We start from the raw sequence: 13,476 nt of genomic DNA, 5'->3' as shown, positions 1-13,476 counted from the left end.
CAGTGACCCTCCCAATACATATTAGGCTATCTGTGGGAACTTTGAAGCTTGTATGTTTTCCAATTGCTCTGTCCTTAACAACCTATGCTTTAAGTTGTTGCAGGAACGTGTAAAGAACAGGGTGACAGAGTTCAGTATTTCTCATTGTTTCATGAGTTGCTCACTGCACTTCTACTAGAACTGTACTTTTCCTACAAAACAACTAGATGAGATCTTGTGGAACTCATATAGTGGTAGGTTTAAGGATCTTGGACTATCGGTTTTGATTGGAAAACTGAAGGTGAGGATTGGTTCTGAACTAGAAAGTAACAATCTGATGTTTGTCTTAGGGTCTGGTTATAAGTAGACTGCAGGGAGCCGACAATACATCTTAGAATTTATATTTTGACTGGACAAGAGAGCTGACATGGGGAAATCAGAATTTGGCTATTAATAAGAGGAAAGTTGTGACGCTGTATGACAACACCAATCAAGAGACCTCACAGCTGGATCGGCAAGATAAATTGACAAGATAGACTGAAAGCTGTTATACCACAGAGAGATAGGGAAGTCTCTAAGGGATTCCCAAGCAATTTAAGCATATAGTGGGCAAGGTTGATTGACCAGGTTGTTTAATCTATCTAGAAAAAGGGATTACTTATTAATGACTCAGAAACAATAGTTCCTAGTAGTTAGGCACAAATTTATAGTGATAAATGTCATGCTTCATACAATGTGTGCTGTCTTCGCCCAAGGTAGGCAAAGACTAACTTTAAAGGAAGAGGTCCGGTTAGCCGAACCTTCATTAAATCCAGATTAAACCAAAGACCAGCACTTTCTACCATAGACATGTAGGTCCCACATCTTTGTTACACTCTGGCCTGAGTAGCAGAAGTCTGCTACTAGACAAACAGCTTTTTTTAAACTGATGATAAAGGGTGAACCCTTCCACACATTTTTAGGTTGCGCCTGGGCAGTGAATGCGCTGCTCTGCGAGCCATGCTGTATTGGAGTATTGAAGTCCCGCCCACTCTACGCCCATATTAGTTACTGGCTTGTGTTATTGTCCTTCGTAAAGAACAAGTTACTTACCTTCGGTAACGCTTTTTCTGGTAGATACAGTATCTGCCTGTGGATTCCTCACCTTGTAAATATCCACCTGCGCAGCAGCCAATTGGAAACTTTTGTAGCTCTCCATGTCGGCGAGGTCATGGACGAAGTCACAGAGGGTACGACTCCGCTCGCGACCCCGCTGACATCACTGAATCCATAATAGGGCCTCGTCGGCGTGATGACGTCAGTTCTGCCCTTTTTTCCGTGCTCCCGAGGCACATGGACGGACCGACAAACAGTAATAGTATACATAGTACACAATATTCAAACCAACACACATAGTGTGAAAACAATGCAATATGCATGAATATATAATACATCCATTTAAAAAGCATTCAAATATACGCATAGCAGGTATAGAAAAGTGGACAACGGGGAGGCGGGTGGGTGAGTGAGGATTCCACAGGCAGATAGAAGGTAGGAAGGGTAATAGACTGGCCCATATGTAAAGGAGTCACCACCTTAGGCAGAAAAGCAGCCCTGGTCCTAAGTACCATTCTCTCAGCATGAATGGTCAGGAATGGGGGTTTCGAGCTAAGAGCTTGAAGCTCACTTACCCTCCTTGCCGAGGTAATTGCTACAAGAAAAACAGTCTTAAAAGACAGAAGTCTCATGGGACACTTGTGTAAAGGTTCAAAGGGTGAACCCATCAAGTAGGTCAAGACAAAATTCAAGTCCCATTGAGGCACAATAAATGGAGTTGGAAGGAATTTGTTGGTAAGACCTTTTATAAAACGTAATACAATAGGTGACTTAAATAAAGACGGCTGATTCGGCAAACAAAGGAACGCCGACAAGGCCGATAAATAACCCTTTACAGTCGCCACAGCAAAACCCTGCTGGGCCAAAGAAAGAGAAAACTGAATTATGTTAGATAAACGAGCCCTTAAGGGGTCAATAGATTTCTCTCCACACCAGGAAACAAATTTGGACCACCTATAGGAATAGATTGACTTGGTGGAAAGACGCCTGGCTGAAAGAATTACATCCACCACATCAGGCGGGAGAGAAAAGGAATTCAGGTTTCCCCATTCAATCTCCAGACATGAAGGTGTAAGGTCTGGAGGTGGGGGTGTAGAACCTGCCTCCATCTGAGAGAGGAGATCTGCCCTGAGAGGGAGACGGAGCGGCGGGCATGAGATCAAGTGGAAAAGATCTGTGTACCACACCCTTCTTGGCCAATCCGGGGCGACCAATATAACTTGGGCCCGGTCCTGGCGAATCTTCCTCAGAACCCGGGGAATCAAGGGTATGGGAGGAAACGCGTAAAGGAGTCGTGAGTCCCAACTCAACTGAAACGCGTCCCCAAAGCTCCCTGCAACGGATACTGGAGACTGCAAAACGAGGGGCAGTGAGCGTTCTCGCGAGTGGCGAACAGGTCCACCTGAGGAGTTCCCCACGTCCGAAGACGTGACGAACCACCTCCAGGTGAAGCCTCCACTCGTGGTCATCTGAGAACTGCCGACAGAGACTGTCTGCGCGAACGTTCAGAACTCCGGCCAGATGATTTGCCATCAGACAAATCTGGTGGTCCTGAACCCAGGACCAGAGACGCAGAGCTTCTCTGCAGAGAAGATGCAACCCCACTCCTCCCTGCTTGTTGACATACCACATTGCAGTCATGTTGTCCGTCAGGACCTGAACCGACTGACTGCGAAGGGAAGGGAAGGGAGGAAGGCCTTGAGTGCCAAACGAATCGGCCTCAATTCTAGAAGGTTGATGTGAAGCAACCTTTTCTCTGGAGACCAAAGACCCTTGATCTCCAGATCCCCCAGATAAGCACCCCACCCTAGAGTGGAGGCATCCGTGATAACTGTGGCAACCGATGGAGGCAGATGAAAGGGCTTTCCTTGAGACAGATTGCCCTCCACGCTCCACCAAGACAGATCCGCTGTAGTTTCTCTGGAGATCCTCACAGGCGCCGACAAAGGAACCTCCTCAGGCTGCTCCTGATCTTCTTGCTCTGGCTCGGCTTCACCTGGATCAAAAGTATGGACCGAATCCGAGGGTGCCGGAGTCGGTGATCGAGAGACTTCGACTTCAGGAGACACTTCCTTCTCTGGCGAGACCGGTCTTGAATGAGAAGGATCAACATCACTACTGCGACGTCGAGGAGTAGATGACTTCGGCGCCGGTTCCTTATCAGAGTGACGCCTTGAAGAATGCTTCTATCTCTTATGTCTCTTCGACTTTGAATGTCCCGATGCCGACTTAGAGCCCGACCTGGACTCGGAACGAGATCTCGACCTCGATCTTCTTCTACTCGCCTTCTTACTCGTCTTCATTTTAGCAATGAATAACTTCGCTTCCCTTTCCTTTAATGCCTTAGAGGTCATCTTCCTGCAACACGCACATCCATCGACGTCGTGATCGGAAGACAAGCACCATACGCAGTCCTCGTGCGGATCAGTGATGGACATCTGCTTCCCACACTCCCTGCAGGGCTTGAAACCAGATTTTCTCCCAGACATCTTCAAAAGGAAACGAGAACAGAAAAGAACAACTATAATAACAATGTTACTACGGAGAGTCCCAAGAAACCGTTGGCGTCGACGGCGCGGAGAAAAGGGAACTGACGTCATCACGCCGACGAGGCCCTATTATGGATCCAGTGACGTCAGCAGGGTCGCGAGCGGAGTCGTACCCTCTGTGACGTCGTCCATGACCTCGCCGGTGTGGAGAGCTACACAAGTTTCCGATTGGCTGCTGCGCAGGGGGATATTCACAAGGTGAGGAATCCACTGGCAGATGTATCTATCAGAATGCTGGCTTCTGATTCGTGATTAGGCTTTGAAGTCCATCCTTAGTACTGCCTTGTCAACATATGTAATGGTATACCTTCTTTAGTCCAAGTACTATTTTCTTTAATGAGTTTCTCTTACTGCAGGAGGGTCCCTCGTGCACAGTTGTGACCACTGGCTTGTTTATTTAACTCTTAGCAAACAGGGAGCTCTTCTGGGGCCATGGGAGAGAGAAGAGGGCAACTCAGCGATGCTTTCAAGCATTTGGAATGCAATAGGTCTCGCATTTACAAGAGTTTAAGCTATTGGCATAGTAAATGACAATGCCTTTTGTTTATGCTTTAAAACTCAAAACATAAATAAAAGGCATTGTCATTTACAATGGCAATAGCTCAAACTTGTGTAAATGTGCGACCTATTGCATTGCAGATGCAGATGCTTGTTTTGATTACACTCGGGATCAGTTAGGGCAGATCTAATTCTCGATAGGCATTTGTTGGATTTGGAGGTGTGGCACCGCTGGAAGCAAATATTTCATGCATGTTTGCTTTAGTAAACATTTATCACCTCAGTCAAAACATAGCCATAAAGGCAATACTTGCTTGGAAGACTAAAGGCTGTGCTCAAATGTCACAAGACCATCAAACTTTGACCGCTTTCTGTGAAAGGCGTATACACACAAGGAAACATTTACAATAACAATCACTGGCAAAGTCAATTGGTATGGCTTGCATTTTGAGTTCTGACTAAAACATTTATGAATGCCTGCTACAGAGAAAAATCTATGCAGAAAATACTGTATGCAATGTATCTATGAGAAAAATTATTCATTTGTGATAATTCAGAGTACTTTTGAGATGTAAAATTGTGCCACAAATATCGCCATGCAAGCACTCAAAAGGAAGCAGAATCATACACAGTCAATAGCATGTGGTAGAAAAGAAATACTTCCCTGGGCAAAGTTAAAGCCTTCCCTATGTATATTTTTAAGAACTGGTAACAATAAGCTATCCAGACAGCTGTGCTGTCAAGTCAGACCTAAAAATGCAACAACCGTAGATAGGGCAGGTCTTTGATGGGGCTGTAATTTGACAAAATCCTTCAATAGATTATAATCCCAAATGTGTTTAGTCTCAGTATCTTCTGAAATACGTGACGAACAAGTTACTTACCTTCGGTAACGCTTTTTCTGGTAGATACAATATCTGCCTGTGGATTCCTCACCTTGTGAATATCCCCTTGCGTCAGCAACATTCGGAAAATCTTTTTGTAGCCTCGCGCCGACGTGGATTAGGACGTCATAGAGACACGACCTCGCTCGCGACTCCGCTGACGTCACCGACGCCTACAATAGGCCCACGCCGGCGTGATGACATCAGTTCCGCCCTTTTTTCCATGCCATCGAGGCACACGGACGGACCAATGACAGTAGAAATGCATACAGCATACACAGTACACAATAGCAAAGGCAAAACACACACAGTGTAAAGCAAAAACAGGAAAACAATTGAACATTTCCCTGACAACAAAATATATATACATTACATTACAGAAACACTGGTATAGAAGAGCGGACAACGGGGAGGCGGGTGGGTCAGTGAGGAATCCACAGGCAGATATTGTATCTACCAGAAAAAGCGTTACCGAAGGTAAGTAACTTGTTCTTCTGATAGATACATCTGCCGTGTGGATTCCTCACCTTGTGAATAGAGTCCCACAGCAGTCCCCACTCCCGGAGGAGGGTGTCCACTCTTCTAGACCAGGAAATCCTTAAGGACTGAGCACGCAAAATGACCGTCCCTCCTCACTTCGGTATCCAAGCAGTAATGCTTCGCGAAAGTGTGGAGGGAAGACCAAGTTGCCGCTCCACAAATATCCTCTACAGGCACACCTCTAGCCAATGCAGAGGTCGAAGACTTAGCCCTTGTAGAATGAGCCCTTATACCCTCTGGTGGTTCCTTACCGGCCAAAGAGTAGCAGATCTTAATGCAGAGGACGATCCATCTTGACAAGGTTCTTTTATGGACCGCTCTTCCTTTCTTGCAGCCAGCAAACCCAATGAAGAGCTGGTCATCCAGACGAAAGTCTTTAGATCTGTCCAAGTAAAAAGACACCGCCCTTTTGGGGTCCAGACGGTGTAGTCTCTCTTCCTCCTTAGAAGGGTGAGGGGGAGGATAGAAGGTAGGTAGGGTAATGGACTGTCCTGGATGGAAAGGAGTTACCACCTTAGGCAGAAAAGCAGCCCTGGTCCTAAGAACCATTCGATCAGCATGAATGGTCAAGAAAGGGGGCTTGAAACTAAGAGCTTGAAGCTCACTTACCCTCCTTGCCGAGGTTATTGCAACGAGGAAGACTGTTTTGAAGGTTAAAAGTCTCATGGGACATTTGTGAAGAGGCTCAAAAGGAGCACCAATCAAAAAAGTCAAAACAAGATTTAAGTCCCACTGAGGCACAATAAAAGGAGAAGGAGGGAACCTATTTGTGAGGCCCTTCAAAAATCTTAAAACCACAGGAGACTTAAAAAGAGATGGCTGGTCAAGCAAGCAGAGAAAAGCCGACAGCGCAAAAAGATAACCCTTCACTGTGGCAACAGCAAGCCCCTGTTGCGCCAGAGAAAGGGCAAACTGGAGAACATCAGACAAATGGGCTCTCACAGGGTCAATAGACTTTTCCCCACACCACGTGACAAAGTTCGACCATCTATAAGAATAAATGGACTTAGTGGAGTCACGCCTGGCTGACAAGATGACATCCACAACGTCAGGCGGAAGGGAAAAGGAATTCAGGTTGCCCCGTTCAATCTCCAGGCATGAAGGTGCAATGTCTGGAGGTGGGGGTGTAGAACCTGCCCCTCCCTCTGAGAGAGGAGGTCTGCCCTGAGAGGGAGACGGAGCGGCGGGTGAGAGGAGAGGTGGAGAAGATCTGTATACCACACCCTTCTTGGCCAGTCCGGGGCGACCAAACTGAGTTGGGCCCGGTCTTGGCGAATCTTCCTCAGAACCCGAGGAATCAAAGGTATGGGAGGAAACGCGTAAAAGAGATGATTTGCCCAACTCAACTGAAACGCGTCCCCCAAAGCTCCTTGCATCGGAAACTGGAGACTGCAGAATGACAGGCAGTGAGCATTCTCGCGAGTGGCGAACAGATCCACCCGAGGAGTCCCCCACATCTGAAAGATGTCGGGAACCACCTCCGGGTGAAGCCTCCACTCGTGGTCGGCAGAGAACTGCCGACTGAGACTGTCTGCACGAACGTTCAGAACTCCGGCCAGATGATTTGCCATCAGACAAATCCGATGGTCCTGAACCCAGGACCAGAGACGCAGAGCCCCTCTGCAGAGACACTGCGACCCCACTCCTCCCTGCTTGTTGACGTACCACATCGCGGTCGTGTTGTCCGTCAGTACTTGAACTGACTGACCGCGAAGGGAAGGGAGGAAGGCCTTGAGCGCCAAACGTATCGCCCGCAATTCTAGAAGGTTGATGTGAAGCAACCTTTCCTCTGGAGACCAAAGACCCTTGACCTCCAGATCCCCCAGATGAGCACCCCACCCTAGAGTGGATGCATCCGTTATCACTGTGGCCACCGATGGAGGCAGCTGAAAAGGCTTTCCTTGAGACAGATTGCCTTCCACGCCCCACCAAGACAGATCCGCCGCAGTTTCTCTGGAGATCCTCACTGACTCTCTGAGATCTCCGTTGTGCTGATACCACTGCCTGCGGAGGCACCACTGGAGTGCCCTCATGTGCCAGCGTGCATGGTTGACCAACAGAATGCAAGAAGCCATCAGACCGAGCAGGCGAAGGACCTTCAGGACTGGAACAACCGCTCCATTGTAAAATAAAGGAATCATTTCCTGTATGTCGCGAATCCTTTGAGGGGGAGGGAATGCACGACATACAGTTGTGTCCAGTACAGCACCTATGAACAGGTTGCGCTGGGAGGGCACCAGGTGAGACTTGGGTACATTTATTGAAAAACCCAACCTGTACAACAACCGGGTTGTCTCCTGCAGATGTTGGAGCACTCTCTCTGACGACTCTGCTTTGATCAGCCAGTCGTCCAGATACGGGAATACAGGAATCCCCGATCTTCTGAGATGCGCCGCCACCACTGCCATCACCTTGGTGAAGACGCGAGGCGCAGTAGTAAGTCCAAACGGAAGGACCGCAAACTGGTAGTGCTGCGATCCCACCGTAAAACGGAGATACCTCCTGTGCGACTTCAGGATTGGAATATGAAAATACGCATCCTGCAAGTCGAGTGACACCATCCAGTCTTCTTCCAGCAGAGCCTGAAGAACCTGAGCAAGGGTGAGCATCTTGAATTTCTCTTGCTTCAGATAAAAATTCAAGATCCTGAGATCCAGGATTGGACGAAGCCTGCCATCCTTCTTGGGAATCAGGAAATACCGGGAGTAGCATCCCTGACCCCTTTCCTGCTCCGGGACCACCTCTATCGCACCCTTCTTCAACAGAGTAAGAACTTCCTCCTGAAGAAGTAACAGATGTTCCTCTGAGCAATACCCCTGGCAAGGAGGGTAATTGGGAGGGAATTCCCGAAAGGAAAGGGCATACCCATTTTCTACGAGATTGAGAAGATCTGATGTAACCGATTCCTAATCTCTTAGAAAGTGGGTAAGCCGACCCCCCACTGGGCCTACATGATCCTGAATGGCGGATCTAGGGCTGCTTCTCTGTGGCTGGGGGGTTGGAGGAGGCGGAGGAGGAAGAGGCTTGACGCCCTCGAGGACGTGCACTCTGTTTTCCCCTGTATGACCTATACAAGGTATTCTGCTGCTGCTGTTGTTGTTGCTGCTGCTGACCTTGTCTATATGAACGAAAGGACGAGCGGCCAAACCCTCTAAATTTCCTGGTCGTAGAACCTCTGACCTGAAGGCCAAGAGATCTAGCAGTTGCCTTGCTGTCCTTGAATCTCTCCAAGGCCACGTCTGCTTTCCTTCCAAAGAGCCCCTCACCATCGAAAGGCAAATCCAATAAAGCAGCCTGCACATCAGCTGAAAAATCAGACGACTTCAACCAGGCTGAGCGCCTCGTGGCAACCGCTGTGCCCATGATCCTTGCCACAGAATCTGTAGTATCAAGCCCACTCTAGATGACCTGACGGGCTGCAGCTTGAGAATCAGACAAAGCTTCCTCAAAGTCTTTTCTGCTATCCTCAGGAACCTTAGGGATTAATGAACGCATAGAGTCCATAAGAGCATGAATGTATCTACCCATAAGGCAAGTGGCATTAGAAGACTTCAACGCCATACTAGCTGAAGAGAAAGTCTTTCGCAATTTGATCCTGTTTTTTGGCCTCTTTGTCGCCAGGCACCTGCGGAAAAGCACCAACTGACTTTTTAGAAGCGGCCTGAATTACCAAACTCTCAGGAGAAGGATGTGAAGACAAGAAAGCAGGATCCTCAGGAGCCACTCTATACCTCCTAGCCACACTTTTTGAAACTGCAGGAGCAGAAAAAGGTTTCTTCCAAACCTCCATAATGGGATCTTTTAAAGCATCATTAAATGGCAACAAAGGCTCCACTGCCGAGTTTGGAGAATGAAGGACCTCAGTCAGCAAATTCGACTTAAACTCTACAGTAAGCAAGGTCAAAGCCAAAAGTCCTGCTGCCTTCTTCATAACAACATGATATGGTTGCACATCCCTGGAGTGTGCATCAGGTCCTGAAGGCAAAGACCACTCCGGAGAAAATTCGAGACCACTCGCCTCTGCCAGGTCCTCAAAACAACTCCCATCCAGCTCGCCTTCCTCCACTTCAGAAGAAGACTCATCAACTCTCTGTTCATCAAGAAGACGCTGAGCTTCTCTCCGAGACCTCATTTTAACTCGAAGTGCAGTCGAATCCATAGCCGAATTCGACGGCGCCGGAGCCGACTTCGGAATCGAATCCGAGGGCTTGGAAGGTTGCTCCATAGACTTGCTAGGAGTCGGTGATGCCGGAACCGGAACCTGAGTCGTCGACTTCGGTCGAGCCGGCGTCGACACCGGCGTCGATCTCGGTGGAGCTTGGTACTGCCACAACGGAGTCGGGGCTGGCATAAATGGCATGAAAGGTGCCGGAGCATATGAGTGAGGAACACCCAAATTAAAAGCCATAGGACCTATGGGACCCGAAGGTGCTCCAGAGGGGTACCACGATCTCGAGAAAACACCATACATTGCGTTTAAAAACGCAGAGGGATCCTGACCTGGAGTCGGGAATGGTGGATGCTCAGGCTGATCTCGAGGCAGGTTTGAATATGCTTCCTCAACAGGATTCGAAGCCTCCTCCTCAACAGGAACTCCAACGGTGTCATCTGGAGCCGGAGATGGAGCCGGAGACGGATCCGGAACCAGAGTCGGAGAATGGACTACCGACTCCGAAGGCGAAGCCTCACCTTCATGATCCGACACTTGCGGAGGAATTACTTTCGACTTCATCCTCTTGGGAGACTTCGATCTAGAACCAGACTTATCACCTGAATGATGACGGGATCCATGTCTCCTTTTCTTATGTTTCCTATGAGAACCGGAAACGTGATCAGATGAAGACTTCGAGGCCGACGCCTCTCGAGACCTCGACCTGGATCTCGACTTCGATCTCTTCGAGTGCTTCGAGGATCTTTTAACTTTACTTGCCTTTAGCTTGGCCACAAGAAGTTTAGATTCTCTTTCACGAAGAGCCTTTGGATTCATCTTCTGACATGATGAGCATCCATCAACGTCGTGATCCGAACTCAAGCACCAGATGCAATCTTGGTGAGGGTCCGTAACGGACATCATCTTCCCACATTCTCTACAAGGCTTGAAACCTGTCTTCTTTGTCAACATGACAACAGAGCAAAAGATAGAGAACTGAGAATCGAAGAAATAAAGTAACAATATACTATCAGCTACAGAGTATCCCGAAACCGTTAGCGTCGACGACGCGGAAAAAAGGGAACTGATGTCATCACGCCGGCGTGGGCCTATTGTAGGCGTCGGTGACGTCAGCGGAGTCGCGAGCGAGGTCGTGTCTCTATGACATCCTAATACACGTCGGCGCGAGGCTACAAAAAGATTTTCCGAATGTTGCTGACGCAAGGGGATATTCACAAGGTGAGGAATCCACACGGCAGATGTATCTATCAGAAGTAAAACACATCTGAAAAACCCAATAGCCACAAAGACTAACCAGTCAGCACATGAACACATCCAACTCAGAATAGACAAGGTGGTGTCAAACACACATAGTTTGGTTACACTAGGTATGGTGTTGAGGGATGACATCACAAAAAGAGACCAAGGTACAGTTGTGTCTCACCAATTCCAGAAAAGCAACAGACTCCACTAGGAGAACTTAAAGGGGGCCACATCTTTGAGCAACAACTGAGACTCAAAAATACACTTTTGAGTTTTGAACATCCCATCCATGCCATTTACATACCTATAATGTGGAGGAAAGATTGGTAGTTAGTTTTCACATTAGCAGGTTTATTTATTGTGTCTAGCCTGGTGAATGCGTTAAAAGCTAATATTCTACAGCAATTTCTCATTATGTCAAGAGGCAACGGGTGTCAAGGCTCTATATAAACGATCTTTAGATTCTTTGTGGTGCAACACAAGAACTCCCTTCACTCTCTTTGCAAAAATCATGAATCCGAATTCAGTCATATTCATCCAATGATTGTCAGAAGTCATGAGAGCTAGTGCCACCAATCTGTTAAGTGACTATCTACGCAAAGGGTCCCCGGACCACAAAGGCTGTTGGAGGAACTGAAATCTGAATTTCATAAGGAGGAAGTTGATGCTTCTTTCTGCAGAGCTGAATTGCTCCCATCACCTTTCCTAAGTCCCTCAAGCAAGTCTGTCACCCTCTCAGCACCAGGCCACTAACAAGTAATATGTGCTGTTCTTGCTTTTTGTCACGCTGTCTTCCTGGGGCAGAACCATACCTGTTGCTCTCGCTTCTGCTTTCGCAGCTGGATGCCTTCCTCCTCCCGCCTCCGCCGCATCTCCTCTGTGTTTAGTGCTTTGTTCTTGTACCTTTTTATGCGGCAGGTATCTTTCCCGGGGCTTGCCATAGTGTCTGTGGAGGAAGGGATACAGTTAGTAACTAGTTTGCTACAGGGATTTTATGAGCATGCTTCATTCTAACTATCTCACAGACTTCTCAAGAACCACAGGGAAATATCCCTATTCCTTAAATGCCTCACTTTCATGGTTATCACAACATTTCAAACTGTCAAGAGTCATTGCACTTTAAGAGAGTAAATATCCAATCTGCACCAGGAGTTCCTGATTGATCTTGATATATACAAGAGGGGAGGCAGCACACTGCCTCTCATCTCAGCACAGTTCTCCTATTTGCATTCTGGTAAATGCAGTATGCTTACTTTCAACGTTTCTATTTTTCACCAAAGCTGGTGCAGGTAGTGCTATTATCTCTAGACACAGGTTTCTGGGTTTAGCCCTTCATCAGTAGATAGCAAAAGTAGTAGAGAGCAGAGAAAAGTCATCAGGGGTTGCTGAAATGCCCAGGTCCTCACAGGTTACAGTATCACCCCCACAGGCACAGAGGTGCATCCCAGGTGAGGTCCTTGGCTCAAGGGAGTCTTTTAAACACTCATCCCAGCACAGTTCTCCCCATTGCATTCTGGTAAATGCAGTATGCTTACTTCAAAGTTGCTGTCGTTTTTCACCAAAGTTGGTGCAGAGAGTGCTGTTATCTCTAGACAAGTTTTTCTGGGTTTAGCCCTTCATAACAGTAAGCTTAATGCATTTACCGGAATGCAATGAGGAGAACTGTGCTGGGATAAGAGGCAGTGTGCTCACTCCTGCCTTGTGATCTTGATATATACTTTACCTCATTGACTAAAGAGTGCACTTAAAGAAAGCAACAAGGGCTAACAGCTACAGAGACCTCAAATTGTGCTGGTCCAGTAAACACTCCAAACATTCTAGCCAGCACAACCACCCTACCTGCCGCTGGAAGAGGCTGTAAAGGCATCCTCAGGAAAATGTATAGATCAGCAGGCCCTTATCAAACAGGATCTTCAATCGTGCTTGGAAGATCTATACCAGCAATTCACTAAAACCATATACAACCAACTTCAAAGCATTAAATCAGAGCTACACAAGCAGCTGGCATATCTGACCAAGGACATCCAAGCAAATGGGACTAGGGTAGAGGGTAATAAGGACTATCTCCCAATTACAGATTTGTTCCAGCGAAACTCAAGCAAGGATAGCTGAAAGGAAGGGGGATATGGAGGACATTAAAAGCAAACATGAGGATTGAGGAAAGATCGAGAAGGGACAATGTGGGAATTCTCAATGAACTAGAACACATGGAGGGAATAGAGCCTGTTCTAGACTTTTCGCTCATATTCTAGGAACAGACAACCCAGCAACCAACACAATTGTTAGGGGCCATAGAGTAGTGCAGCTAGGCCCAGAAACATGATAGCTAAGTCAGGAACATCTGACATTAAGAGCAGATACAAGAAGCTTTAGAATTTGAGGAGTGCACAATTCAACTGAATTGGGATGGTTCTCAAGCTACTTTGCAAAGACAGTGAGCTCTGGCTGAGGTCGTCCTAAAACTCAGGAACCGCCAAATCAAATACAAATGGGCAAATCCATTTGTTATGATGTGAGA

At 47.4% G+C, this 13,476-nt stretch overlaps 1 protein-coding gene across 2 annotated transcripts in view; it reads right to left on the bottom strand.

Moving 5' to 3' along the window:
* KPNA6 (karyopherin subunit alpha 6) overlaps positions 1-13,476 on the bottom strand; it is a 685,221-nt gene that overhangs the window by 355,210 nt on the left and 316,535 nt on the right. For both annotated transcript variants that reach the window (XM_078680680.1, XM_078680679.1), the window contains exon 2: positions 11,771-11,904. In XM_078680680.1, coding sequence (XP_078536806.1) covers positions 11,771-11,899 — 129 coding nt within the window. In that variant the 5' untranslated portion in view covers positions 11,900-11,904. The remainder of the gene's footprint in view (positions 1-11,770; positions 11,905-13,476) is intronic.

The sequence above is a fragment of the Lissotriton helveticus genome, chromosome 3_1, assembly GCF_964261635.1.
Source record: "Lissotriton helveticus chromosome 3_1, aLisHel1.1, whole genome shotgun sequence".
In the NCBI taxonomy this organism is placed as follows: Eukaryota; Metazoa; Chordata; class Amphibia; order Caudata; family Salamandridae; genus Lissotriton; species Lissotriton helveticus.
This window is presented reverse-complemented; position numbering and strand designations above follow the sequence as displayed.